The sequence below is a fragment of the Danio rerio genome, chromosome 6, assembly GCF_049306965.1.
Source record: "Danio rerio strain Tuebingen ecotype United States chromosome 6, GRCz12tu, whole genome shotgun sequence".
Taxonomy (NCBI): Eukaryota; Metazoa; Chordata; class Actinopteri; order Cypriniformes; family Danionidae; genus Danio; species Danio rerio.
In genome coordinates, this window is record NC_133181.1 from 43,142,732 (window position 1) to 43,167,582 (window position 24,851).

Consider the following 24,851-nt stretch of genomic DNA (forward strand, 5'->3'; position numbering starts at 1 on the left):
CTTATTTAAAATGAGCTAAATCAACAAAAATCTTATGTTTTGTGGGGGACAACTTAACTGTTTTATGTTCAATCCATTAAATTTTAAATACAATTAAGTTAACTTAATCAACTCGTGTTGGGACAACTCGTGTTGGAGTTGTGTGGAACGCAGCATCATTCTTCATTACAGTGCTCAACACAACAAAATTTAATTTTGGGATGTTGTGGACTGTAATGGAGAATGATATTTATTAATAACTAATATTAATTTATGGCGTAAAGGAAATATTTCCCTTTTTACTTTGTATCATTAATGTACCAATAGGTTAAACAGAAATATGTAAACTCTAAAAAGGTGATAAATGTCACCTATATATATATATATATATATATATATGCAATATTCTCCTTTCTTTATTAAGTTGTTATTTCACACTGACTCCCAACCAAATGACCATAAAATGGACATTTTTTTTTTTTTTTTTTACATTTATGAACATAAAAATCCCCTTCAATAAACTCTTGACATCCTATTTATTTACATGGCCTAAACCCTACCGTGGCATAGTTAAAAACAATTAAGAATTAAAAGTTTGAACAATTTCTCAACCTCTTAAACACCTGTTTGACAACATGCGGAGCGTATAAAAGCAGCAGGAATTAGTTTGGTCTGCCATAAATGACAACAAGCTGGATTTGAATAGGGATGCTGCCAACACGTCATCGTGTGATGCTCAAACACATTCACACCTCATCTTCTGGTCCTCCAGCAGACTCTACCTTCTTGTCGCTCCAGCAGCCCTCGTTGTCTGCCTGAACTCTCACCCTGGTGGTCGGGAAATGTCAAAGAGAGGCCCGTGCCGCAGCAAGGGGGCGTTACGGGGGAAAAACAATTGCCTTTATTGTTATATTTTCACGCAATTCGCCTTTTCTTAGTCTCGCCGCTGGAATAAGCCTGAAAAACGAGCCGCGCGCGCGCCGAGCGACCGCCGGTGTAGCATCCGCCGTGGACTGCTGTTCGCATCCTTCATCTGTCTCGCCTCGTATTGCAATCATTGCCAAACATGTGAGTAGCAAAACCGCAGCCGAATTGTTCTGCAGTAACCCAAACGCGTTTCGATGCTGCTGCTGGTACATCGCGGGCTCGGTCGCAGCCTGCTCTCATTCATCTCATTAGTTTGCGTGAATGTGCTGTGCTTGATGCACAATAGTTACTAGCATCCAGCTGCAAACGGTTAGTGGTAGTGCAACAGCAGCGTCGATACAAAGGCTGGAGCATATAGCGAGCCATCATCTCCTTCAGTGCCGCAAGTGTTGCTTTTACGGGCTCCACTTGTGCTCCGCTTTACTGTCTTAGCATTAGAAAAGCTAGTCCTGCAGATTTTATGTAGCATTTCTTCGCTTTTTATGGCTGAATCTTGGCGGCAAGACGTTCAAGTTGCATCTGTTTGTCAGTCTGTCTATTCGGAAGACCTGCTGCTCGAGATTTGGATGGATGTAAGATTTATTGCGTAAAATACAGACAAAAGCACATTTTTTAGGTGTTTGATAGTGCTTGACAGACTTCAGAGATTCGGATGTGGATTTTAGGTTTACTGTACAAACTGCTATGTGGTACGATACATGATGTGGCCTGATGTTATGAACTGACATACTCGTGTTGATATTGAATTGAATAGCCAAAGGAGATCAAGTATTGAACGAATTATATTCTGTTTTGCATTGTAGCTTTATTTTTCTTGTCTACATGGCCCTGCTATGTTGTGTGTATCAGTTTGTGGGCTTGTTGAAAGCAACTTCATGAGTGGGCCTTCATGTGCATGACAAACTTTATGAATGCATTGCACATCAGTGGAAATTAAGCTGGCACACATTTAAAAATGTTATTTTGTGCCATTATTATTATTATTGCACAACTAATCATGTCTGTTTTTTTAATGAAACAATCATTCTTAATTTAATATTTAGCATTACTTTTTAGTTTATATTAATAATTGTATATTATCATTCTATTATGTATATATGAATTACATTAGGCTACTTGGGCATTCATAAACGTTTGAATCTGTCCATCTGTGATATTTGTAATTTAGAATTTGATTTAAGTTGACATTTTTGTTGAAATAGTTATTATAAAACCTGCTGTTTAAAGATTAGACAACACAATGATTTGTATGAAATAAACCAATCATATGCTTATCATTATTATTATTATTATTATTATATTTAATCTTTATAATTTTATGCTCATCCTTGTTATTAATTAAACATAGGATGTTCTTGTTTTTAAAAAAAGTGCTCAGAAAGCTAGATTAAAATGAGAAAAACATGTTAAAATGTGTGCATGTTTCAGATATTCGTTAATCATTGACTTGTGTTTAGTAATGTGGAGTAGTATTATCCAATGTGTTTCTGATGTGGTCTGTCATTTTCTTGAGAGAAATTTTAATTAACCTGTGACTAATTTTTCCGATGAAATGATCAGTGCTTTTAAATGTCAACTGCTTCGTATTTGTCTGTATTTTTTAACGTATAGACACAAACATTTACAGTTTTATATGGTTTCATTTAATTCAGTGTCTGTGTTTGAAACCTTCTTTCAGTATGCATGAATAACATGCTTTTTACTTATTTTAAAGCTACAGTCAGTATGTAACTTTTGCCACTCTGTCTGCTTGTAAATAAAGCTGCATGCATCTTGTGTAAGAGCATTTTAGCCAGAGCTACTTCTCTGTTTATAACAGATGTAAAATCAGTGAAACACATACAGTATGAACCACTTGTAGTGATTTAGGATAAAACAAAAACATGGTTTGATATAGGGTTGCATGGTTTAACAGTACTATGGTAGTATCGTGATACTATAGCTCCAAAATACTGGCGTTGCCACTGTAGTTTGTAAACATTAGTATCGCCATTAAAGGTCTATCTACAATAGATAATGTTGCATATGGAAAAGTCACTAAAATGCTCACACGCTTGTGCAACGATAGACCATTTTAATAGTCTGTTAAAGTTGCATGTTTTCTGATGTTTCTGACATTTCAAATGCACACCTGAATCGGTTCATTTCTGTTCCTGTCAATATGGTTTAGTAGCTGTAACATCCACAACAATCTCTTAAAGAACGACTCACAAAATAAAATTTTGAATTACTTTGGATTGTTACCTGATAAGACTAAAAAAGAAAAACAATAGATGAAAAACCCAAAATAGCAACAGGAAACATTGAAACAATTTTTGACCACCTCATATAGTCAAATATGTTTTTGGAAAAATGCTTTTTTGTAACAAATTTTATTTGATATAATTTGTATCTTTATTTTAATGCATTTTTTTGTTGGTCAGTTATCTATAAAATAAACAAAATTAATGAATAAATTTCAGGTGACGTGGCGTGCAAATAATGCTTTTTTTATATTAAGGGAATTCTGAATTAAATTCAAGTAGACCTATTATACTGTAAAATATTGAGTATTTCTGACCATTTTTCTTAATAATTTAAGCTATAAATTACAGTATCGCAGTACTATTTGTTATCGTGATGCTTCAGCTGGTATAGTATTGTAAAATGAATTATTTGTATCGACTAATTAAAAAGTTCACTTTAAGAACAGGCTTAATGTATTTCTTGAAAACCTATTAGAAATAAACCACAGATTTGTATCCATGAATGTTTCTAAAATCATGTATAGGAATCAAAAACGAAACAAAGCTGATGGTCATTCAGCACCTAAAAATAAAGTAATAATGACACCTGTTGTCACAGTAACACAGCAGTGTACAAATATGTTGGTCTGTCTTCTGTGCTTATAGAGGTGTTTGAGTAATTTAGGTTCAGATGGACTCAAAACATCCAAAATCTCCTAGCAATATTTCACTTGCTTTTTTAATTATGCAAATGCAAAATGTGAACTTCTTTTGTGGTTTACACACACAGAAGTCACATTTACGTTATTTTTATGGCATTACGTTAAACATGAATGAACCAGACCTAAAAGCAAATTTCCTTTGGATATTTAAAGACACTTGAAATATAAGTTATCAGTTATTAGACAATCTTCGAGTAGCTGAATCTGTGCTCATCTTACAGTCTGAAGGCGACACCATAAGCTCTTTTCTGCTTTTCACATGAGAATACGATTCCCAGTATAAAGTAATTACATATTATTTATCCCGTGGGAGTCAGAGAAGAGCAACTTCATTCTCTGTGTTTTAATCACTGTCGTTTTTGAAAAGGAGGACAGTATACTCAGAGGATTGTTCATCAACTCCTGTTCCCTTTCTCTCTTTTATAGGAGAAATGAAACGTTTGTGCACTGGGACTGGATGCTTTCACCAGCACAACCCACTTCCGCCATGACACCCAGCAGAGGATTCTGGGATTGACGCAAGCATCACTCCCACTGATGGCCTGGACCAGGTGAGCTGGTCTTTATGCACTATTTATAAGACAGTTATAAATGTCTTGCTTAATTAAGGCATAGTTGACATAACACTGGAATTTCTGTCATGATTTACTTGCCCATCACTTGTAAAAAAAAAAAAAAAACAATTGATCTGTTGACAGTTCTGTTGAGCACAAAAGAATACAGGAAAACAGATGGAAGTGGAACGCAAACCTTGGGAGAAACCATGGTCAGTCAGGGCGTCCAATTCTTTTGAGAATGATGAGAGTCCATCATGGAGAAGGTGCATGTGTAAGACACTGTTTACACGAGGGGTGCACAATCCTGTTCCTGGAGATCTACCTTACTGCAGATTTCAGTTGCTACCCAAATCAAACACACCTGCCTGTAATTATCAAGTGGTGTTCAGGGGTCCGTTCTTCATACCTCGCTTAAATGATCTAAGATTATTTGGCAGATGCTGGATCTTTTAATCTTGATAACTGACCTCTCTTTAATTTGGTTCTTCAAGCAAGTTCGCGAATCAGATTAGAATGTCTGGATGAACTGATCTGAGATCGCTGCGTGTGTTGTGAAGGACAGATCTGTCGATCCTCGAAATCATGATCAGCAATGCCATGATTGGCTGACGGCACAGCAGCGTAATGACATCATCTGATTAATATTCAATTATCCATGTGAGCATTATTACATCAAATTAGCAGTAAACCGTTTGTTAAATATGACACGCAATAACTTTCCACGTTTGTTGTGAACTGCAGGCTTTACACTTGTGTCAAGAGTATTCATCATGTATTTCAATGCATATCAATGTATTTAGTTCTACATTTAGAAAAGATTTTCTTTATTATAGTAGCCGGTTTATTAATCTTCTTTATGGAATAACTGGATGTTTACAAAAGCATTTTGATTTTGTGAAAGGCGTCTGCTACTTTTGTGAAGCATCAAATCACTGGCATATTAACTGCCAAAACATGTTTACGACTGCATTAATGTATTATTTATTGTTTTAAAAGTCACATATTCTGCATTTCTATGATCATACACAATTTGTACTAAAGCGATCTAAAAAGTTCATATCAATAAGTTTTCTCTTTGCACCACCAGGTGGCAGTCTTTGTACTTTTATTTCGGGGGTGCAGATTGCATAAGTTTTATTAATATATATAACTTTATTTATTTTATTAATAACTATAACTTTATATATATAGTTAAAATATATTTACTATTTTCCCAAGTGTATATAACTACTACTGTAAGAAAATATCAGAACTCGGTACATACTTTCTCTTTTATCTTTGCATGCACTGAGCCGATCTAATCCTGTTTATATGAATTGAACCTGCTTCCGATCAGGTTTGAGCTAGCAGAACTGTTGCTATGACAACAACTCTCGGATCAGCTTTGAAGAACGAAACGATCCTGGATCATGTCAAATCGTCAATATCCAAATCCAGCTAACTGAGTAATCCACGTACGAAGAACGGACCCCAGGTCCTAATTAATTGGTTTAGGTGTGTTTGATATGGGTAGCAACTGAAAATCAGCAGGAAGGTAGATCTCCAGGAACAGGATTGAGCACCCCTGGTTTACACTAATACGTTTTAGTTTTAAAATGGTGTTTTAGAATGAAAACGATGCACGTCCACACTGGCATTTCACCTAGCGTTTCTGAAAAGCTCTCCGTCCACACTACACCACTGTAAACACACATCAAGTGACCACGCACACACACTGGCATGCGCTACAGCTTATGACGTGTCTGAGGTACAGGCAGTCAGCGGGTACTTTGAGCACACCTCGCTAGATGAGAGCAACGCACATCGGACAGTTCATCAAGAATCTTCTGCTAGATTTCATCTCACTATAGTTGTTAAACGTGATATTTACTTCATCAGGTCTCTGTCTAATGGTCTTTTAAATCTATTACTTGGTTTTTAGGTAACGTGTTTTGGCTGAGCACAAGGATAAGTTAATATATTCATTTATGTAGCCGCTCACACTGATTCTGCACATTTGACTGATTGCTTGCCTTTATTTACTATATTGTATAAACTTTTTACTTTATACTTATAATACTTTATACTTTTATAATGACCATTATTGATTATTAAAACATAATTACTGAAAGAGACTGGGTTGTGTTTCACATTTTCCCTAAAAGTGAAAGGAAGCAGTGATGTTATAGTCTCTGTTTTGTTATAAATATCCATACAGTGAAGATGACGGTCATATAAATAAGTAGCTACATGACGCCTCAATATTTTTATGGTCTGTTAGGTTAATATCAAAATGAAAATAGGCAGTTCCTTACATCCTGTTTTCATTTTATTGTTGATAGTGAAACAACTAAGCCAGGGTGATGTGAATGAGGTTATAAAGTAGCCTACACTGTTCCCTTTGAATATTTATCTGACGTGACCTCGGCAGTTTGTTTGACTTGCATAGTCTGATCTTAAGGAAAGGGTCCAAGACTGAACTCTGTGCACTTAATATTGAAGAAAAAGCCCCAGGCGAATGTCTGCAGCCCCGCCTTTGTTTTCAGATGTCTCCGTTTTCCCCCATCCACACTGATACAGAGCAGCAACGAACCAACAAAAACCAAAATGGCGTTTTCTAAACGCTCTATTTCAGAGCTCAAAAACTCCAGGGTAGTGTGGACGGAAGGTGTAACCGTAGCAAAACATAATAGTGTAAACGGGGCCTATGTATGTCACTGGGCAAGTGTTTAGACTAGCTGACAGGATAATGCAGAGCCTTATCTGTCACTAAAGTCTTTGCAGAAATCAGTCTTGTACTCTTGATTCATCGATAACCATGACAACCATCTGCTCTGGATAAGTGCCGGATCCAAGATTATGTGAACCTCGGAATAAGGAGAAACTGACAGACTAACATAAGCATTTATGCTGTTCAAATTACAGAGTGTTCTTGGAAAGTGTTCAAGCTCAGTTTTAATTTCAGCATGTCATCCTGACCATATTTCATGCGTAATTCACCAATACATTTTAAGGAAAGCTGGAAGTCTGTAACCACTGACTCACAGTATTTGCTTTTACTATGAAAGTCAATGGTTATAGGTTTCCATCTTTCCTCAAAGTATATTTTTTTGTTCTTCAGCAGAAAAAAGAAACTCAAACTTTTTTTTTTTTTTATAAGTGAAGGGTGAGTAAATGATGACAGAATTTCCAGCTTTGGATAAACTATCCCTTCAATTCTCAACTGACCCCTGTTTGTCGCCCGTTTAAGGTTTCAGCTGTCCTGCTGAAGCTATGGGGAGCTGCTGGAGCTGTCTATACAGAGACGCCATCCAAGACAACCATCTTAACAAATTCAAGGTGAATTTAATCTGTTCACTCTTAGTATTTGTAAAAACAAACCTTTCTGTGGCATAAATGTAGGATCCTTGTTACCGGTTTTGTTTGACAGGTGACTAATGTGGACGATGAGGGAAATGAGTTGGGCTCAGGAACAATGGAGCTCACGCAGACTGAGCTCATTCTGCACACACGCAAACGGGACGCCATCCGGTGGCCGTACCTGTGCCTGCGTCGATACGGCTATGATTCCAACCTCTTCTCTTTCGAGAGCGGCCGCCGTTGTCAGACAGGACAAGGTGAGATGATACTTAATATCATATCTTGATGTTACTTCTGAATTGAATGTAAAACAAATACCAACATAGGCTCATTCTGAAAACGTAGCCCTATATACATTTCTGGAGATTGCAAATTATGTAGCCAGAAGTATATATAGCTGCATTTTGTTTTTAAAACAAACACTACAGGACAGTATGACGCCATTCCTTTTTGCGCATACCAGCTAACCCCTGACCTCTGTATGGACGGCTTTCCCCGCTGTTACCAGTTTGTCCAAATAGCTCGTCATGTATGTTGGCGGATTTGAGACCACGATGACGGGGTTCCAGTTCAGTAAGGAACGGTTCCACAAAGCATACAAGACAAAAACAAAAGCCAAAAAAATAAATAAACAAATAACAGCATGAGAATGTGGTAAAATCTAAAATATAGAAAAAGTCAGGTGAGGGCTTTTTCTTTTTCTGGATTGCTTTTAGGTATGTTGGGTTTAGGTAAGTGGGTGTGCGGGTCAATCTGTGCTTTTGAAAACACTATTGGTTGGGTTTAGGGAATAAGGACGGTACATTTTCAGAATGAGCCTGGGTTGACAAATGCTCATGTGAATGTTGTGCGTTTGCTCAGAGATGTTTGTCACAGTCAATATACACAGTACTCAGTGAATCCAAATCAACTTTTCATCAAAGTTGTCCAAAATCTGTTGATCAACACCCATTCTTGTCTTATGACGATTTTAAGAATCTTGTAGTTTTTAAATTTAGATGTTCACATCCAAAATTTGTAACAGTGTCTCCATATTTGGTTTAAAACCAACTGCTCAAAGACAGCATTGGAGTCTCTGATATTGAATAGTCATTGAGAAGTATAAGGGTTTACCAGTTGCGTTAAAAGGTCAGTTTATCCAAAAATAAAATTTCTGTTATTAATTACTCAATCCCGTGCCATTACAATTTCCAGACACCTACATTCATCTTCACAACACATTTTAAGGTAATTTAGATGTTTTGATGAAATCTGAATCTCTGACATCAACGGTCCTGAGGCATAAAAGGTCCAGAAAAGGAACCAAAAACATTCCATGTGACTAGTGGTTCAACTGGAGTTATATGAAGCTTCAAGAACACATTTGTGTTGCAAAAACCTAAAAAAAAGTCTTCTGCATCAACTTCTGCACATTTACTATGGTCAATACACACATATTTATAACACATAATTTATAAGAAGATATATAAATATAATATAAATTATTTTTTATATAATATAATATATTTATAAAAAAAAAATATATAACGTATCTGTTTAAAAAAATCTGTAAATTATAAATCTATTTAATTTAGAATTTGTTTATTATACGGTACCTACAAGAGCACTTTTTTGTGCAACATATTAATATACATACATATTTCAGTGTTCTGAGAATGAAAAAATAAATTGTTCATAATGCTTCATTGTAGTGTCTGTTGCTTCTCTTTATGTTCGACAGGGATCTTTGCATTCAAGTGCTCTCGTGCAGAAGAGATCTTCAACCTGCTGCAGGAGTTGATGCAGTGTAACAGCATCAACGTGGTGGAAGAGCCCATGATCATGACCCGACCCGGCCACGCACCAGAGATGGACATGCCTCGAACTCCACAGACACCCAATAGTGAGCTGAAATATCTACCAACATAAATGGATAGGGTTTCATTTCTACTAGGCATCTGACAGGATGAGATTTCCATGACAATTACAATATTCAGTATTACAATATAAGCTCCAAAAAGGGTTATATACACAGGTACAGTATCTTAACAAACATGAATACATTTTTGTGTATTAGTTTATTGTGCATAAATGTTTAAAGTAAGTACATGTTTCAAACCAATTCAACATCAAAAAGCCTTTAAGGTAAATTAGATAACACTTTACAATAAGGTCTCATTAGTAAGTGGTACCTAATGCATTAACTAACATTAACAGTGTTAGGCATTTTATTAGATATTAGCTAAGAAATGAACAATCAATTTATATTTATTAGTTTAAATGAACTACTGTTAACAAATTAAATCTTATTGTGAAGCATTAATGAACAACAGACCTATAAAGAATATGAAAACTCTTCCATTAATATCTCTGGCGTGTCATTGGCCAGATCAATTGCAATATATGGATGAGCAGGTCATTTTAATGTGCATGAGTGGTTCATTTTAATGTCTCATCAATGTATTTTCTTTTTTTTAGCAGCAGAAATACTGCACACATAAGCACATTAAACACCTAGTCATTCGTATTTACATATTTTCACTCGCCATTCGTTAAATGTCTCTCACAAATTTATTTTTGACTTTTAAGTGTTTCTGTAAATGTAGACAAATAACATCATATACACTCACGGCCACTTTATTAGGTATACCTGTCCAACTGCCTGTTAACTCAAATTTCTAATCAGGCAATCACATGGCAGCAACTCAATGCATTTAGGCATGTAGACCTGTTCAAGACGATCATCTGCAGTTAATCCAAGCTTTAGAATGGGAAAGAAAGGTGATTTAAGTGTCATTGAACGTGGCATGGTTGTTAGTGCCAGATGGGCTGGTGTATTTCAGAAACTGTTGATCTAGTGGGATTTTTACGCACAACCATCTCTAGAGTTTACAGAGTAAAAGAGAAAATATCCAGACTGGTTTGAGCTGATAAAAAGGAAACAGTAACTCAAATAACCACTTATTACAACCAAGGTATGCAGAAGAGCATCTCTGAACACACAACATGTCAAACCTTGTGGTGGAGGGGCTACAGCAGCAGAAGACCACACCGGGTGCACTCCTGACAGCTAGGAACAGGAAACTGAGGCTACAATTTTCACAAGCTCAACAAAATTGGACAATAGAAGATTGGAAAAATGTTGCAGAATTCAGAATTTGGCGCCAACAACATGAAAGCATGACTCCATCCTGCCTTGTATCAACGGTTCAGGCTGCTGGTGGTTGTGTAAGGGTGTGGGAGATATTTTCTTGGCACACTTTGGGCCCATTAGTACGAATTGGGCATTGTGTCAATGCAGCAGGCTACCTGATTATTGTTGCTGACCATGTCCATATCTTTATGACCACAGAGTATCCATCTTTTGATGGCTACTTCCAGCAGGATAACCCACCATGTCATAAAGTGCAAATCATCTCAGACTGGTTTCTTGAACATGACAGTGAGCTCACTGTACTCAATTGGCATCCACAGTCACCATTTCTAAATCCAATAGAGCACCTTTGGCATGTGGCGTAACGGGAGATTCACATCATGAATGTGCAGCAGACAAATCTGTAGCAACTGCGTGATGCTATCGTGTCAAAATGGACCGAAATCTCTGAGGAATATTTCCAGTACCTTGTTGAATCTATGCCACAAAGGATTAAGACAGTTCTGAAGGCAAAAAGGGGTCCAACCCATTACTTGTAAGGTGTAGCTAATTACGTAGCTGGTGAGTGTATAACTTTGTCTAAATATATCATAACCACAGATATTGTACGTATAGACTAAATACATTTTTTTTAAATTTGAAATGCGCAGGTTTGTCATCATCCGGATCAAAAATATTAATGACTCATCTTGCACATGACACACATATACAACAGCACGTATTAGCTGATGGGAGGATGACCTCATTGTCACCTGCTTATGTGTGTTGTGCTCTGGTCTGTTTGTGTAGCCCCTGCCTTCCCGATGCAGGGTTTTCCTAATGGATACCCAGGATACCCAATCAGTGCAGACTCATCGCAGCCCTCTCTCACCAACGACCACAGACACAGCCTCATGGGACTCGATGACCAAGTGAGATCACACACCTGCCTGTGCACACACACACACTCGCCTCCTGAAGTGAACCAAATGCTCAAGCAGGATTGTATTGGCAGACACAAAATATCAAAACAAATAAAATATTGACAGACAAATATACCTTTTTAGACAATTTTGCAATAGAAATGTTCTCCCAATAATGAGAAGTCTGTCATAAACATTCCTTTGTAATTTACTTTTTCATAAAATGCTAATTATAAAATATGAATTAAATATTAATGTGAACAATACAACGTGTATCCAATATATTAGAACATGCATTTTATACTGTTATATAAAATAATAACAATAAAAATAAATAGATTTAGATGTGTTTGATGCACATACAGTATTATGCTAGTGAAAAAATATTTATGTCCAGTAAATTTTCTGAACTCACCAGCCACTATGACTACACTGTGACCTGTAAACTATAATGAAGATGACCATGATAATAGCAAATAGTTATATGGAGCTCTTGCAGCTGTAATTCACTTTGTGTTGTTTACATTCAAAGGAGCCTCAACATTTTATCAAAGTCCTTTTAAGGCAAGTCATTTCACTCTGTGGCCATCTTTGAAACGCCTCTCAGGCATTCTGTTTGAATAGATTGAATTTCATATTAGGAATCACTAATAAAATTAAACAACAACTGTCTATTTAGTTTCATTTCTAAACATCCAAATCGTACAAAACCTGCAGAATCTCACGACTGGTCTAAGCCCCTTCTCCGGAGTATCGTCAGTCTATAGTGATTGATGATTGGCTCCTGAACTAGAAGGCAGGATTTATTCGCCATATAGTGATAGATGATTGGCTCCTGTACTAGAAGGCGGGGCTTTATTCACTATATTGTCTGTTACACTTTTCCTCATTCAAAAAGATCTGAGTGACATGTCTTGTGTATTCTGTAGTATTTGATTATATGTCTGGCTGTTCTGAAAGCTGCTGCTCAACCAGTCAGTGACTCTAGAGGCAGCGTCTAAACAAAAGGGATTTTAGACAGACTTTTCCTGCGACGGAATAATGATTAATAGATTAGTCAGTGCCAAAGCCATAACTGGAACTAGTCTAGTAAAAAAAACTTAATATCACAGTACAAAATTGTTACACCCAAATCAATATGATTAAATATAATTTTAATAAACAGGAAAAATGAAGAGAAACGAAACATTTAGTTGAAGATTTGTAGTTTGCAATTTGTTTTTGCAACAACTCATTTAAATTTTAATGTATTATCTTTCTATTCCTAAAGATGTTTTGTGACCAAACGTTTATCAAAACCATTTGATCTTTATTTATTTATTCCAAAATGGCACCCTACAGCCGCGTAACTTCTACCTTCCTGTTGCATGTCCAGAAGTTCTACATTTTGTGCGATGGTTAGCATCTTCTGCTGCCTTTTGGGTGCTCCCCCAGGTGCCTTTGACAGTGTAGAACCTTTCTTTGACATTGTGGGGAGAAAACTTGCAAACATACAGTACAGCACTTTAGAGTCACACTGCTAGCGATCGGAGATTTATGTACATTTGGCAAGCTGAAAGCATTCTGAACTGTACAGGAAACAAGGCACGGAGGAGATTGATTGGCAGTGGTCTACAGCCAATCAGGGCGCAAAACAAAATCCATTGTATAAAAAAGGATTTCAAATTACACAAACAAATGATCGAAACTGCGAGCCTGCGAATAGTGATGGACTACTGTTATACTGTTCACATCAATGTGCATTAAATTTATATGCATCAAATATTATTGACTGTATCAAAGTTTCTTTAAGCCAAGTCATTTCACTCATTGGCCATCTTTGAAACACCTCTCAGGCTGTATGCTCGGGCATTCTGTTTGAATAAGGAAACATCAAATTCTCCAAAATTGCTTGCCAAGCTTATAATTGAATTTCATATTAGGAATCATTTATAAAAATAAACAATAACTGTCTTATTAGTTTCATTTCTAAACATCCAAATCACATAAAATCAGCAGAAACTCACGTCTGGTCCGAGCCCCTCCCCCACACTATCATCAGTCTTTAAAAATCGATGACTGGCTCTTGTACTAGTAGGCGGAGCTTCTTTTTTTTTACCATAAAGCGATCGATGATTGGCTCCTGTACTAGTAGGCGGAGTTTTTCATCACATAGCGATCGATGATTGGCAACAGTACTAGTAGGCGGAGCTATATTCACCATATTATTCACATATAAAAAGAATGACATGTCTTGTGTATTCTATAATCTTTGGTATATTCACTGAGAAATGGACATAGAGAAAATGAGCATTGGCAGTATGATCTAATAAATGGCATGTGACGCATTCGGAGGTTACCTGAGAAGATTACTGTATCACATCTTGTAAGCAGAGGCGCAGTAGAATACCTTTAAAGCTAAAGACTTGTATCATGACTCAACACTAGAATGCGAAGACTAACAGTTACCTCTGCTTTTTTTGCCAGACCCATACATACGTGAATACGGTCGGGATGGAAACTGACCTGTCAAGCCGCCACTGTGTCCACTCCCTGCCCGAAGTGCGGCCTGCCACCTACCCAGAAGCCACAACCACCACCACCACCATACGTGGGGGCCCGATCCCAGGCCAGCCCGGCATGCACTGCTGCCCGCTGGACGACCCTCACAAAGACCCTCAGGTCTTCCTCCAGCCCGGAGCCCAGGAGGTGAAGTTCATGCTGGGCCCGACCCCAGCACAGCGCCACCTAATGGAAAGAGACAGAGAGCGCCACGTCCCTCACTCGCTCCGAGCGCCAGACGGCAGCTCTGAAACCGAAGGGGAGGAGACTCCTCCTGTACACATGTGCAACACACACTCCTACCACCATTGCCATCACCTGATGCACAGACACCCCAGCATGGAGCCGTGTCCGGAGAGCCAGCTGACCTATGAGAACATCAACGGACTCAGAGGGGCACGGAGGCAAAGGCTCAGTCCTAGCACCGTGTCTCAGTCTCAGTCTTTGGGCTCCAGTAGCAGCAGCAGCACCACGGGCGACTCACGCACACACACGCATCCACACTCACTCCCACTCACACACACACACACTTCCTCACTGCCTCCGCAGGGATACGGCTGTGACCGAGGAATGGTGGCCGCCGGTCATCGGCGCACAGCATTGCTCAACTACGAAAACCTTCCGTCGCTCCCTCCAGTTTGGGAATACCGTGCACTCCAGCGGGAGGAAGAAGAGGATCAGGATGAGGACGAGGATGAGGACGAATATGAGGAGGAAGAGGAAGAAGAGTATGATGAGTATGAGTATTCAGAAGGGCCCGCTACCCCTAACGGATATCATCAGGAGAGCGGCGGTGGCGGGATTCATCGAGACGCTCTGCAGAACTACGTCAACACTGAACAGGTGTGTTAATGACAGTACAGGCTAATGCATGGAGTCCGTTTGATAAATCTAAGTCAGTGTGTAAAATAGTGATTTCAGGAGTGAATTACTTAAATTTTATACATGGTAGGTTAAATTTAATTAGTGTATTTTTATTGTAAATATTTTGATGTAGTAATAATAATAATAATATATAGAAAAAAGACAACTCATTTTCTTGAGAGAATATTTATGTTATGCTTTTATCAAAAATATGTATCATGGTAATCTTCAAGAGTTTCAGCTCTATTAATTAATTCAGGGGTTCCCAAACTTTCCAAATTGCAACCCCCAAAATAACAATTTCAGTGACTCTTATTAAACAATTATTACAGTGCATGAATAGTAAGTGAAATTAAACATTTTTATGTTTAAAGATACAAAAATAATTGGAATTCCTAGGGTTAATATAAACATATATACATAAATATATGTGTGTATATATATATATATATATATATATATATATATATATATATATATATATATATATATATATATATATATATATATATATAAAATATTTCCCAAGTGATGTGTAATTGAGCAAGGACTTTTTCTTTTCTTTTTTTTTTGTAATATTTTGTTTTATTTAACATTTTTATGATATTTAGAAAAATAGTACAAAACCAGTAAAAGGAAGAAAAAAATAGTACAGAATAATTGACATTAAACCCCCCAAAAACGAAAAAAGAAGGATCGTCTCAGTTACCAAATATAAATACATGTATATACATAAGTAGCATAAACATATAAAGAAAAGATGACAATATTCACATTTTTACAAAGCTAGTATCATTATTTTATAGGCTAGAGATGAAAATTTACAAACTTAAAATGCTAAATTCCCAAGAGTTTTAAGATAGGTCCCCATGTGGTTTCAGCTTTTTTCTGTAAAGTTTCAAGACGTAGTTGTTCCATTTGAATGAAATAAAGCAGCTCGTTCAATTATCTCTTATAACAGGGAACCTTTGGAGATTTCCAATTAAGTAAGATCATCTTTTTAGCTGTAATCTTGCCAACCATCAGGGCTTGCTGTTGGGTTAATGGAAAGATGTCCATTATATAAGAATATCCAAAAAGAGCCAAATTGTAGTCAGGTTGGATATTGGTCCCACAAGCACTGGAAAACAATTTAAAAATGCTGGACCAAAACTCATAAAGAACAGGACAAAATCCAAATAAATGTGCCAAAGTCCCTTTTGCCCCACTACATCTGCCAAATTTAGGAGATACAAAGGGAAATATCTACTTAATCTAGTTTTTCTTCTTCTTTGAAGTTCAGTATTATTAGATCCTTAACACCTTTTTTGCTACAGGACAAACTACTGTTGTCCAATTACTTGCCAAATAACCCAAACTTGCCTAGTTCACATCATTAACCTATTAAATCCTATTAATTGCACTTTAGGTCATTGGTCAAAGCATGTGGGAACCATGTGATTAGTAAATACTAACACAGAAATGTACGCAATCTCCAACAGCTACCACCTCCTACACGTCTCCGTCATGCTTGCCCTCCTCACCCTCACCCACCTGAGAGGGCCAACCGAGTTTTCAACTTTGACTTCAGACGTCAGCGAGCAGGACGTGGCAGCAGCATCTGCGAGCAGCACAGTCGTCACCCGCCTCCACCTCCCTCTCGACAGCTCAACTACATCCAGGTGGACCTGGAGGGGGAACCCTCCGGATGTTCGGGACACAGCGGCGGCGCTCCGGTACCACAGAGACCTCCACCCCTCAAACGGGGCATGGCAGCCGCCGCAGCGCCTCCATCATCCCGCAGAGGAGAGTGTTACGCAGTGATTGACCTAAAGAAAACTGCAGCCATGTCCAACCTCCAGAAGGCTCTCCCTCGGGATGACGGCACCTCGCGGAAAACACGCCACAACAGCACCGACTTGCCTCTGTGAGAGGGAAAAACAGGGACAGAGAGAGCTACAGGTACGCCAGGAATTAAAAAAAAAAATGAGGGAAAATATGTTCACGAAAGAGAGTTCTGGTGGTGTTTTCCTCCCACCATTATAGTGAAGCCTCTATTTTCTCATTTTCTACACTCATACCAACTGCTGCTTGATGAAATAGTAACTCGATTGATCTGAGCACTGAGCATTTTATTTTATTTTTTCTCACTTTTTGCGTGGGAAGGTCGGGAGATAATAGTTAAGTACTTATTATCAACATGGTTTTTGGCTGCTGACTGGGATTAGGGCCAAAGAATTGGGTTCGGGACAAAAATACTTCATTCAGGAAACAATCAACAGTGTCTTATGCTTGATTTTAGATTTGATTCCTTTATGGTTTGTTGATTATTTAAAGGGATAGTTCACTCGAAAATAAAAATAGCAATCTGCAAGATGATGGAAAACAAAATCTATTTTGAATGAAGAGCATGAGTAGAGGCTTTTTAGATTTAGGCTGTTCCTTTACATTCCAGGATATCAGCATAATATTTCGACACTTGAGCAGAACAGACTTGAATCCACCATAAGTGTTTCATAATTATCAAAAGTTTTCATCTAACTGAAGACAAAGTCCTCAACGTGATGAAGAAGCTGCAGCGGTTTCTCTCATGTTGTTAGTTTGAGTTTTCATATGTAGCTATGTAGAGGCTGCGATAAAGGTGAAGAGAGCTGTGCTTGTTCAGTTTTTGAATGCCTCTTGATTCTCCAACGCTCAGGAATTGATTCGGTCAATTCATTTTGCACTTACCTTTCTCTAATTGTAACTGAGCCTCCCCTAATTTCATGATTCCCATATAAAGCATGGCAAAGTTTACATTATTAAAAGTAATTCAAAATGCCATCCATAACATCTTTATGGGTTTGCGGTGGTTTTTGGATGAATAATTTGATGTTTTTGAATCTAAGAACAAGACTTTGACCCAGACTAAGTATTATTCTGAAATGTGCTTATTTTGTTCAGTATCTGCTCAAGCACCATTGCCTTTTTTTGCTTATTCCATCTCTTTTCAGTTATAATTTCCCATCGTCCCAAAAAATTGAGTACTAAAGGGTCAAAAAGGAAAGAAGTTTAAAACTCTTTCATTGACATAAATATCAATTATTTTCATTGAAAAAATATAAACAATTTATTTGTAGGCTGTTCAAGTGGTACGTAAATAAAAATATGTTATTCTCACATCCCTAAAGTCATAATATACCCGAGAGTGACAATTCTCTGTGAATCCAAGAGTGTATTTATGTACATCTATGTTTTGTAAAGCTTCGTAAAGCACCATATGCATATTATTCAGAGGTGAGAATGTTAATTATTTTTTTATATCGTGAAAAAAATCATGCCAGGAATCATGAGGCAAAACATATTTATATTTAATTTAGAATTATTTATTTATGTAGCTGTCTGTCTGTTACTTAATTTATTTATTGTTTTGTATTCCAATCATTTGTAGTAGATAATATGTCGTCACTTGTTTTAGAGATACCAAAGGTGAGACCACAGAATCTACCTTGGTATAATTTATCGTCTTTTTTGAACTGCGGTTCATGTTGAATAATAACTGTATTTAAACATATTGTGCCAAAAATTATAATGATATTGAACTATGTGCCATTGGTAAATGTTGAATTTTAGGGCTAACAATCAGCAAAATGTAAAACACACACATAAATGCAGCTGTTCTTTACAATTTCATCACAATCGGTTCAGGGCTTGAAAATATTTTGTCTACAAGTACACAGAAAACCAGACAAGTCAATGCATTACCAGTGAAATCCCACTGTGTTTAGTTCAATTAGTTATTTTGTTAGTTGTCTTCATCAGAATTTCATAAATCAGCTATTTTTATAACACAGATAGTGTTCTAAAATGATTATACATCTATTTTGTTTTTCAGTCTTAACGTTTGCGTCTTACGCACGTTAACACAGCCCTAAAAATGAATTTATTTCTCAGCAATGATACTGATGTAGCTATATTAAGTTTCTTAAGTTGTTTAAAATTTTGCTAGGAACCTCAACTCTTATGAAAATTTACCATGGTTTTATTATAGTAAAGTGTGGTCACTATGTTTTTGTTGCCATTCATGTGACCATTTGGTATTTGCATGCAAATACTATTGTTAAACTTTTCCAGCAGGCACAAGACACTAACATGATGTCAAATTCACGTTGTACCCCAACGTCGTGGGTTGTTTTTTTTATTTTATTCGGAAATGAAAATCCAGTTGACGTCAGAACCCAACATCAGGCCGATGTCAATGTCCAACGTTAGACAGAGGCTGCAACCTAAAACCAACAAAATATCAACGTCTAATGATGCCACAGCTTGACATTGTGTGGATGTTACCACTATGACATCTATTAGATGTTGGATTTTGGTTGTCATACCTGACGAATATTGGATTTTGGACATTGGATTTTGGTCACTTTCCAACACAACCTAAAATCAACAAAATGTTAACGTCATTTCATTTAGTTATTGGACGTCAAAATAACATTGTCCTTAGATGCTGGTGACCTAAATCTAACCTTATATTTACGTCTTATGATGTTGTGTGTCTGTTGGGATGGTTTGTGTTGCTTGATTGATTTGCAGTGACCATGGTTTAACTACAGTAACCATGTTTTTTAGCTTTATTTATATTAAAACGATGGTTAATTCTCAGGGAAGAGCTGAGGTTTTTTATCTTGCTGGTTTTTACTAAATCTCACAGGCAGCCATATTGTTCTGAGCGCAGGGCTTTGTGAGTCTGAACAAAAAGTTGATCATAACTAGCATGTAACGCAAGATACGCTATACATAGTATTTTAATTCCAAGCATAGATCATTAAAAGAAATCACAGTAGATTTTAATGTTCTTCAAGAAGCCATATTTGAAAGAAAATATTCAAATAAACATCTAGATTTATATATGAAAAAGTGTAGAATAATAGATGTGATTAACTTTTATTTGTCACCAATATTTTTAAAATTTAAAACTCTAAAAAAAAAAGACTACATTTCGAGAGCCTTGCAGTTCAACACAGTATCGCTGCCAAATAGTAAGTCCAAATAAAATCAACATATTACACTCACAATCACAATTACACATGCTTATTGTACTTTAAAGAATGCGATGATGAACTATTTGGACACTTTTCGACACTTTTCAGAGGATCGATCTAGTTTTTAACATCTATATTTTGGTATTGTGGTATGATAAACATTTTGCAATAACAGCTAATGGAGTCATATCAGAATTTGTTGAGTTGTTCAAGAACATTTTCTGTGATACGAGTCGTGTGTGCATTCAGAAAGGACTGGATCAGTCTTTCTCAGGCCTCATCTTGATAAACATGCGCTATATGTGTATTTAAACCAGGCTTGAGGAAAAAAAAATAATAATCTAGTCATCTTGTCTGTAGGTGTGGGATCATAGAGAACTTGATTGTGCCATAAGTGATTTTTCGTCCACTTGTTTTTAAATAACGTGTAGCTATAGAGGTATTTTAAAGTAGCACATACTAACTAGAGTCCTGTGTTGATCACGTGGGGCCGATTTGAAGTGTAATTGCCAACGCAATCTCACAATTCGTAACTTTTATAATTTAGTGGCTGGTTTGTACGATCTCATTCGTACATTTTAGCACGATTTGCTCATCCCCCAATGGGGTTTTTAAAAATTTTACGTTTTCATGTGAATTAAATCGTATAGATTAATATTTCAGACAATTCGTATAACAGCTTTGTGAGGTCGGACTGTGTTTGTTTTGTTGGTTGGTTTGTTTTATGTTTTTATACCTTTCAATCACATTATTTAGTTTCATTAATATTCAGGAGTTAGACCCAGGTTAACTGCACTGAAATTGTAATATGGGATGAGCGATCATCTGAAAGTACTGTAAAAAAAATCCCTCTGTGAAATCAAACGTGACCAAGAAATAGAATATCTGACTGTATGGAGCCAGATCAGTCTCAAAACATAATACATTTATAAAATAAAATTCATACATGCACAGGACAATTCACATTTACAAAAAACTATTTGTAAGGTCTACAAAACTACACAAAACACAGTTAATACACAAAACCAATTCGTAAATCTAAAACACGATTTCATAAATATACAAATCTAATTCGCAAAATCCAAACGCAAATCATAAATACACGCATCCAATTTGGAAATTCAAAACGCAAGTGATAAACTAGGGATGCAACGATAATAAATTATAGGTGTGCGATTTATAGTCTAAGAAATAATCACGGTTTCATCGTTATCACGATTATTTGCATTCATTGATTTTAAAACCCCACTAGTTTAAAACTAAAATTATTTTAAATTTGGTTTTGTAGTTCGGGCCTACAGTAAATACATATTTGTTGCTGTTTTAAAAGTTAATTTGATTGACTATATAAAAGTCAGTGGATATTACTGATGCATTTATTGGGTAAAATTGCTTCAATGTGTTTTTGGTCATTATCAATGCATTGTCACTTTTAATTGAGCGTGAGCAGCGCAGCAAAATTACATCCAGTGCCAAAACTATCACGACACTGCTGCTTCAGTGATGCTCACGCCTCACGCTGACATGCTGCTTCTGTGTGCAGTATGAAATCTAATCTGTTAACTTGAGGCTTTCAGCACTCTCTTTAAAAACACTCGATTGATCTCGTCTGGCGGATCAACACTCGCCACATGATCGCTCTCATCATTGCCATTATTTGTAAGTGGGTTAAAGTGGGTTTGCAAACCTGTGTACTTTTCATTGCTTCTTCCTCCAACTTTAGCCGTATGCAGTTCCCCCGGTCACAAAAGCCCCGTCTTCTCAACTAGGTGTGCCTGAAAAGCATGAACGCGTTTCGTTGCGTACACATGGCTCCATTGGAAATAACAAACTTGAACAAGCTTGCCTTTATAGCCTCAGTCATAGTCAGTCCAGTGTGCTAGATTATTAGTCTTGTTGTACAAACTAGCTCACTGTTGGCATAACTTTGTTTAGTTTTGTTCCATGCAACTTTCTGCAGTTTTGTTCCATGCAAAAACACGGTGTTGAGAAGCCTTTACGATTAATTAACCGTGACAAAGTAATTCGCGGTTAATAGTGAAAGCGGTTGCATCACTATCATAAACACACAAATCCAATTCGGAAATTCAGAACGCAAATCATAAACACACAAATCCAATGTAGAAATTCAAAACTCAATTTATAAATACACATATCAAATTTGTACATTTAAAACGTGATTCAAATATACACAAATCCAATTCATAAATTAAAAAACACAAATCATAAATACACATCTAATTTGTAAATTCGAAATGCCATTCATTAATACACAAATCCAATTATTTGCCAAAAATATTTGTTGTATATGTAGTTGTATTTATGAATTGTTTTTTGAATTTACAAATTGGATTTTGTAAAGGTGAATTGTGCTGTGCATATTTGAGTTTTATTTTGTAAATATATTATTTTGAGACTGATCTGGCTCTATAATAAATGTGCTTATTGACCTTAAATGGGAACTAGTTTAACCTCTCATTTTTTTGTTTTCATGTAAGCAACATTAAACCTCTTAGTTCTGGAGCGATTCGAATTCAGTTTCTCATGTAAATCTGGGATGGTTTTCCACTTGAAGAAGGTTTCGTAGTGACCTTATCAAATGACCTGTCCTATTGGCGGTAGACTTACATTGTCATAATAAAGCTTAGACAAAGCTCAATGACTGTGATGTACTGTACATTAATGTGAATGTGTCTCAAATGTGTCAAGAGAATAAGAGAAGCCGGCCGTGCATGGACTCTTTACCCAGAGACTGCATTTCTTGAGCTCCTCAAAACTGTCTCGCTCTCAAACCGTCTTACTCTCTGTATGAATGTACCACACAGAGATGGACTTGTAAAATGCTCCAATGAGGTGATTTACACTCAATGTTTCTATCCTCCCTGATGAAAAAAAAAAGATGTGTTAATGTTCAAGTTTCGTCTCAAGAATTCCGATTTCGATTCGATTTTTTTGATTCCGTTTCTTTATATACAGTATTTACATTTTCTTGTATGTAATTCTGTGTATGTACATAACATATATGGGTATGCAGTTGCAGTCAGCTTCTCCTGTGTTTGTTTGTGTTGGCGAAACAGACACTATACTTTTTGCCACAACCCATTTGTAGAAAGAGCAACGCCTCGACGGTCATTCCATTAGATGGACATTGCAGTCTCTATAAAACAGATGAACAGAAATCTCCTGTAGTCTGTTGATGTTGCGGTCGCAACCCTTCCCTGTTCTTACAATGCAAAGCAGGCATGCCCCATGTTGAATGTTATTTTCAGTCATATAAACTTTTGAAGAGAAAGGCTTGTATAATAAAATGAATGTGATTAAATGTAATGTCAACATTAAAACTGGAAATGTCATCAAGCGTTTGCTTTGGTGCGTGTTTGAATGGCTGAGAACAAGATTGAGGAGGCTTGAAAGAAGTGAACATTGTGTACTGTACATTTCCTTTGGCAGCTGTCTACTTAGTCCACTAGATGGTAGCAAAGCATACGCTTGTAAAAAAAAGATCTTTTGGAGATTCTGTCTTGCACAGCATTCTTCATTAAGTTAAGATTAATATGCTTATTTGCAAAATAATAAAAAATATGTAAACAAAAAAAAACTGTGAAACAGCATAAATTCTGTATTAGGAAATATGAACTTATCAGAAATAAATCTTAATGCATAAAGTTTTTATAAAGTATTTGATTGTTTTAGTATTAAATGTACAAATCTTTAGAAAAAAGCTCTATTTTCATGGTATAATATTGAAAGACCAGAGAAAACCTGTGCAGTAAGATTGGAAGTGGACAAAAGATTGTTTATGTTTAGCATTTGTTTGGCATGTTTTTGAACTGGAATGTGTCTCTCTTGTTTACCTGTGATCCGAACAAGCAAAATTATTCCCAGCAGCTTCATTCAGGTTAAATTCGCTGACTTCGTTTGTCTCATCTTTTGGCCTTTCTCATATAATCTTCATAAACTAGCCAATGACAAGAAATAATATAAGTCGCGCCTCCAAACACATGAAAACGAAACTAACAAGCCTGATTTAAAAATGTAAGGAGTAGAAAGTAAAAACTTGTCAAAAAAATAAGTAGTGGAGTAAAGTACTAATACCAGAAAAATCTACTTAAAGGGATGGTCCACTACGATATCATATTTTTAAACTTTAGTTGGTGTGTAATAGCTGTGTGAACATAAACAGCATCTCTGAGTGTAAAAAGCCCAAAGTTCAATGCAAAGGGAAACCTTGGTTTTTACAGTGTTAGGTTTGCAAAGCCTACACTGAACGAATTTTGGGGACCACAAAAAAAATACTACTGGGCCTTGTGAGATCACAAATGTACTTTTACCGCGCGCACACACTGCACAGCTAAGGGCCGTGGCTAGAGGCGCTGTAATGTTATAGTAGAGGGAGAAATGCCATCCTACTATTTCCACAGAGCTTCGTCTGTTTCTGTATTTGGGCTTTTTAAGGACGCGACACAAAAGAGAAGTGCTTACAGTTCAATATTAATTATGTTCCAGGGAATTATAAAATACATAGCAAGCATGATTTGACAAAACACAGCTCCAGAATCTCTCCCAGTTCAGTGCTGGATTCGGCTAAAATCTCCTCAAAGCAGAAGCTGTGAACTACAACCTGTGAGTGTTTTTATTTGTTAAAATTGATCATGACAT

At 36.6% G+C, this 24,851-nt stretch overlaps 1 protein-coding gene across 2 annotated transcripts; it reads left to right on the forward strand.

Moving 5' to 3' along the window:
- Positions 1–723: 723 nt before the first annotated feature.
- frs3 (fibroblast growth factor receptor substrate 3) lies at positions 724–23,545 on the forward strand. Of its 2 annotated transcripts, none has more exons than XM_021477232.3 (8): positions 724–1,478; positions 4,280–4,404; positions 7,640–7,728; positions 7,820–8,006; positions 9,470–9,631; positions 11,672–11,793; positions 14,251–15,168; positions 16,671–23,545. In XM_021477232.3, the coding sequence occupies exons 3-8, from the start codon at positions 7,663–7,665 to the stop codon at positions 17,097–17,099; spliced, it is 1,884 nt and encodes a 627-aa protein (XP_021332907.1). In that variant the 5' UTR covers positions 724–1,478; positions 4,280–4,404; positions 7,640–7,662; the 3' UTR covers positions 17,100–23,545. The 2 variants fall into 2 exon arrangements, with proteins under 2 accessions (XP_021332907.1, XP_002662545.2); XM_002662499.8 differs by having other exon boundaries at positions 724–1,047.
- The last annotated feature ends 1,306 nt before the right edge of the window (positions 23,546–24,851 follow it).